At 32.1% G+C, this 6771-nt stretch overlaps 1 protein-coding gene across 1 annotated transcript; it reads left to right on the forward strand.

Annotated features, from left to right (window-relative positions):
• Positions 1 to 5938: 5938 nt before the first annotated feature.
• Positions 5939 to 6505, forward strand: LOC145066884 (uncharacterized). Its single transcript, XM_079014136.1, has one exon. It carries the CDS (start codon positions 5939 to 5941, stop codon positions 6503 to 6505), a length of 567 nt encoding a protein of 188 aa, XP_078870262.1.
• The last annotated feature ends 266 nt before the right edge of the window (positions 6506 to 6771 follow it).

The raw sequence follows: 6771 nt of genomic DNA on the forward strand, positions 1-6771 counted from the left end.
GTATGAGATCCAACAATCTTTCACATCTTTCACAAGAACCAGTGAAAGGTTATTTAGTCATCTTTCCAAGTAAACAATACTCGCATGTATCATCCGACCTTTAGTCAAATGATTCCAACACTCCATCCCTTTGGAGTTAGGAAATGTGTTTCTTGTTGACATGCTAAGACGACAATGCCACAAGCATGATTTGTCTAAACCATTAGACGAATCAATTTGAATAACATTTTTACCTAAATTATCTACAACCATCACAGTTTCATACACGTCATCACAAGGTAAAGCTTCAAAATAAAATACACCATTATTATAAGCATAAACATATCCATTCTAATTATCAAAAGAATATCTGAAACCTTGTCTATATAACGCATGAAATGAAATGATGTTTCTTGCCATCTCTGGCGAGTAGCAACAATTGTTCAAATCTAAACATAACCCACTACTAAGCATTAAAGAATAAACACCAACCTTCGTGACAGGTGACTATCTCCTATTTCCCATAACTAGGTTCATCTTCCCATGCTCGACATCCCCACTTCTTTTTAGCCCCTTCAAATAAAAAAATGTGAAAACCATACCCTCTATCAAGGACCCAAGAATGAGAATACGATGAGTTTTTAGATAAGATAGTGTAAATACCTGCCAAGGTTGGCTTTACCTTGCCATTCTTTATGTCTTAAAATTATTTGGGGCAACTTTGTTTCTAATTCCCTTTCTTATGGCAATAGGAGAAAGTATCCTCCTTAGGATCAGAGGTGTGGGGATCTTCAGAATTGGTCGTTCCTTTGCATCCATAACTTGAGGACCCAGTTTGGGACTTTCCCTTCCAATCCAGCTTAGGAGGATATTTCCCTTTTTTCCCTTTTCCCTGCCCTATGGCCAGGATATGAGTAGTAGTAATAGGAGTGGAGGCAATACTTTTTCCCTTCATTCCACTTTTAGCAGTTCGCATCAGGTTCTGAAGTTGAGCCAATGTGGTCTCTTGGTTGTTCGAATGATAAGTCATGATGAACTGATCATAACAATTGGGAAATGACTGCAAGACTATATCAATAGCCAATTCCTCATCAAAGTTTACATTGAGCTTCACCAGTCATTCCACATATCTTCGCATTCTTTGTATTTGGCTGCTAATAGACTCTCCTTCTTTCATTTTGCTGGTGATGGCGAACTTTACTACTTCATACTTTTCCAGAGAAGCTCCTTGGTGGTAATTTTCCTCCAAGTCCTTGTTCATCTTGTACGGCCAGTAATCCTTATAGAACCTTTGAAGCTCAGGAGTCATAGTAGCCACCATGATGGATGACACTTTGGTAGCATCATTGTAGTGTCTCCTATAATCAAGTTGTTCTTCAGGAGTAGCTTTAGTTTCATCAATCTCAAGGAGTTCCTTTTTTAGCACATACTCTTTTTCCTCGAAACGTCGAGCCATCTTGATGTTACACATCCAATCATTATAATTGATGCCATCAAAGGTAACCCTCGAACAAATGTTCAAGAGTGAGAAGTTATTAGATGAGTGGTTGTTGTAGGAGGAACCAGAAGCATCATTAGGAGTTGACATCTTAAAAAGAAGAAGGATAAGTCTTAGTTAGATAAGAAGATTCCTCAATATAACACCCAAATGAAATATTAAGGCTAAGATCCAACTAAATATTTTCACGACATAGAAAAGGGATGCCGTAATCTATTTGTGAAATAACTAAAGGTACGTAAATGACGATATACCAATTACACTACGGAAATGAAATTTTAAACGAAATAGATTTTAAATGAAATTCATAATTCTTTTGAGATTCATTAAACTATTTAATGACTTGTTTAATCTCGATTATGCTCTTCCATTTGTGACTGGGATATCGAGGATCACAAACAAGATGTGAATAAACATGCAAATTAGGTTGGTACTCTCGATGTCATTTATCATCTCATTAATGTGTCGGTTAGCCACATACGCTCCATCAATCTATGATAATTTAAGGGATACCCATCGCCACCCTTTCTTAGGCCATATTAGTGTGTCGGTTGACCACACACGCTCAACTAACGACTTGTATAAACTGGAATGTGTAATTTCATGGAATAGCATCAATTTCACATTTTTCCCAAAGTAACAAAGATTGGGAATTTATGAAAAAAATTTAGTTACGTTATTAATTTCAATATACTTATTAAGGAGAATTAAGTGTCCTATCAAACCCGTTCGACTAACGACCCACCTCCAATCAAGGAAGCGGTGGGTGAGAGCGGAAACTCATTTAACTACCATTTTATAGGCAGTTTTCTGATCCCCCCTATAGACCGGCTTCGCAAATGAGGCATACTAGTGGTTCGACTGACTTGTCTTATATATATATATATATATATATATATATATATATATATATATATATATATATATATATATATATATATATATATATATATATATATATAGACTTAGGTTATTCTATTCAAACTAACTATTGTACATCTATCGTATGTTATGAGAATTACTAAGAGAATAAGTTGTTTAGCAATGCGAATACGTTCAACCTTACAAGAATATCGTCATTTTTATGCATTCTCGTTAATTTTTTTTTTGTTCTAACACAATGTTTGTCACTCATTTTGATTCTGACAGAATACGACCCAATAGAACACTTTGACAACATTCTGTCAGAAATGAGAATAATAAAAATAATAAGTGTATAATAACCTTATAGATGATTCAATTAGTGAGAATGTGTGTTAATAACAATAGTTATGTAAGATTGAACGTATTTGTATTATCAAACAACATATTTTCTTTATCATTCTCATAGCATACGATATATATATATATATATATATATATATATATATATATATATATCTATATATATGTATATATATATATATATATATATATATATATATATATATATATATATAGTAATATTAGACTTTTAATGTTATTTATAATATAAGGTTGTATTTTAAACATTTCAAAAATACTAAGGCTATATTTTAAAGTGTCAAAATTAACATCCAATTAATTAAATTTAGAATATAACCAATCATCAATTTTAGATAAGAATATCAAATTACAATTCAAAATATTCAGGTTTACACAATTAAACAATATTATAAAAGGTAGTTATCATAATCAAATTTAAAACATATCAAAAAACCAAATTTTTTTGCATTTGACAGCTTACCACGTCGTGGCAAGGATAAAAATCGTAGCCACCATGTCGTGGTGGCGGAATAGAAAACAGATTCTAAAAAACTTTTAATTGTTTAAGTTCATATTAGTATCAATTCAATCGAAAACTAAACCTATTTGATACTACTGATGGTTTTTAGCATAAACATAAAATCCTATGTGTGCATGCAACCCTAATAAGATCTATGTCTTCTCTAATTGAACATACCATATGAACAACAACATGGAAACCCTAAACCTTTAGATAATAATCAAAAATCATAAAATTAAGGGTTATGAAACATACCTTTGATTTTTATGTAGTAATAGCAATCCAAAACCTTGTAGATATTGAAGCTCGAGAGAAAGTATCACAAGTGTAATCTCTCTCTCCCTATCTCTCTCTCTCTCTCTCTATTTTTATTGTTTACCCCACCTTTGCATTATTATGTTATCTTCTTGACATTGAAATGCAAAAAACCCATGCTACCATTAAAATATAGAAAGAACCCCAATAATATACACCTTTTTTCCATCGATCTCTTTCTTATCCTCATTCCATCTCAGTTAAAGAACTATAACATGGATTATTATACAAAGGATGAATCACTAGTCTTACTATGACAGATCTGAGATTCGTTTTCCCATCCCCCTCCCTATCTTCATCATCATCGTCTTCGGCAGCCAAAATGGCCACCATCGTCCTCGATAGCAACCCTCGTCTCCGACATCCACCATAACCACCCAAATAACTTCTAACATAATTCTTCCTTCTATAGTTTACAAATGATGACCCAAACCTAATTCTAATGTAACCAATGATTTTAATATTCTGATTCCAAAATCAAAACCAAAGCCAAAATTCAAAATCAAGCTGGAGGAACTGACCACCTATCTACGAAGCAGAAATCAAAATCAATTTGTTGGCTTTATGCAACAATCACCGATCTCTGGAACATATCGATTTCAGAAAACAATTTTTGGTGGTAGTTACTCTGATCTAGGACTTGTGATTTCCGATGGGTATGATAGGAAATTAAATGATCCACACTCATACGTAGAACCAACAACACCCTATTTTCACCTCAATTTTCTAAGTTGGTTTATAGTTGAATCCATTTGCTCGTTTAACGTCGATTTTGTATGGATGTAAAGGTCGATTTCGTGTTTTTAAGTTGATGGCTTCACACCTGAACAACTATAACAAGTAAGATCATCGTCGATGATAGAGTATTCCTGCTGGCGACTTAAAGAGTGGTGGTTGAGATTGTTAGAGTTTTCATTCTTTAGATTGGAGAAGATAAATGAAGAAATATACTTTAAACATCAATGGCAGGGGTGGGTGAAAGTTCCTAAGGTTCGATGAGAGAGGAAAATGGAAATGGGGGAAAGGATAGGTGGGGTCTATTTTACTTATTAAATGTTGTTTTAATAAATAAATAAGTAATAAAATAATTAAATAATTAAAAATAAAATAAGTAAGGGCAATATAGTCTTTTTAGGTCTGACCAAACTCGCAACAAAAATGTATTTTAGGGACCGTCCGAGTTAAAAAAAATAAGGGTCAAACGTCCAGATTACCTCAAACTATATGGATCGTTCATGTAATTTACTCCAATTCTTACGGTGCTAAATTGCTAATATATTGAAGTGCCAAAATAAGACTGAATAGTTTTGCAGTGCAGTTGGATATCCCGGATGTATACTTAAATGGAAACCAATCCATGTAAATTGTTATGATACATCCACTTCTGCACTAAGTTAATTATTTTATTAGCCAAGGGTCATGGACTTGAACTAGGGGTATGGATGGGTCGGTTTGGTTCGGTTATTGGTCAAAACCAAACCATAATCATTATAATTGGTTAATGTATTTCAATAACCATTAGATAACGGTTAATATTCGTTTTGGTTAATGGTTAATATCGGTTAACTAAAATGGTCCTAAATGACATTAAAATAAAAATATTTTTCTATAAAAATTGAAATACATAAGTTCTTATTGTTATAAAAAAATGAATGATTGTGTATACATAATTGTATTGATATAATATTACTTATCCTATCTACCTTCAAATAATAACCCTTTAAATTTTCAAATCTCAATATAACTCCATACTATATATTTAATATTATATTATATTAAAAATAATATTAATATTATTGGTTCGGTTCGGTTTATAATGGTTCAGTTTTTATTTTTATTTTTTTGAAAACCCGTTTGTTTATTCGTTTACGTTTGTTGTTTTCATTCGGTTGTTTTTAGCCATAATTTGAATATTTAGGATGACATTGATATTATATTTTTAGCTAATTTTTTGTTTTACCAATTTACCTAAAATCTTGAGTCAAAATATGATAAATTATAATTTAAATCTACTAATTTTTGGATAAAGATGCTAAAGGCCAACACTAGTAAGGAATATGTTAAAAAATCCGATTAAATGTTAATAATATATTTTTGTCTAATTCCGCACCATGACAATGCGTCATTTACAAGTTATGTTTCTCAAACCATTAGTTCACACAAATTTGTCTTTTTATTAACATTAATAACCAAGTAAGACAAAAGTGAAGGCATTTTGATCCCAAAAGCAAGTAAAACCAAAAGAATCATTGTTTTCATCTCTAACACGACATCATTCCTACAAGAAATCACTGTTCACCTTGTAACCATCCCATTCTTTGCCTTGTTCATTGAGAATTCTGAGAATACAATGATCCTAAATTCCCATAAATAAAAAAATCTTGGGTTTTAATAGAAAAAATATGACTATATCTCGAAGAACATTGAAGATATGTTGTGCCGTAACAACTGTTCTTTTGATAATCATCATTGTCACTGCAGTCACGCTTTACTACACTCTTTTCAAGCCTAAACAACCAATAATCACCACTCAAGAGGTCACACTGAATTCCTTCACGATTAATGTGTTTGATATCACTGATACAAACATTACATTAGGGGTAACAGTCACAGTTAAGAATCCCAATTATGGAGGATTTAAGTATGAGAAAAGTACTACTTACATGAGTTACCGTGGGGATGTAATGGCTGAGGCACCACTCCTAGAGGACTCGATCCCGGCCCGTGGACAGCGTAACATAAGCACAACGGTTTTGGTGGTTGGTAAGAAATTGATTACGAATTCCAATTTTTCGAAGGATATGGAAAGTAAGGTTTTGAATTTGACTTCATCAACAACATTGAAAGGCAAAGCAATAGTTTTAAAAGTGTTCAAAAAGAAGGCTACAAGTTATAGTACTTGTGACATTTCAATTAATTTTGTTGATAATAATGCAACTTCTCTTTGCAAATCAAAAGTAAAGTTTTAGATTATGTTTTTTTTCCTAATAATGATTAATGTTACAATAAATCAGTGTTCAAACTGATAACCGTCCTTTTAATCTGTTATACATCCCATATGAATCGACCATCAAGACTATCACCAATAATTTAAATTTATATAATGAATTTATTGGATCGAGCAAGTGTTGCTTTTTCGAATTTGATCCCATGCCAAGGTTAAATGAGTATTTTAGGTCATTGATACTTTTTCATCTTTCATGTAATAATTAATTTTTTTATCTAACAATAAGAA

Source organism: Lactuca serriola, chromosome 1 (genome assembly GCF_051521515.1).
Source record: "Lactuca serriola cultivar US96UC23 chromosome 1, Lser_US96UC23_V15, whole genome shotgun sequence".
NCBI classification, from domain to species: domain Eukaryota; kingdom Viridiplantae; phylum Streptophyta; class Magnoliopsida; order Asterales; family Asteraceae; genus Lactuca; species Lactuca serriola.

Coding starts and splice junctions, on each gene's coding strand:
- LOC145066884 (XM_079014136.1), top strand. CDS start 5,939: ATGACTATATCTCGAAGAACATTGAAGATATGTTGTGCCGTAACAACT.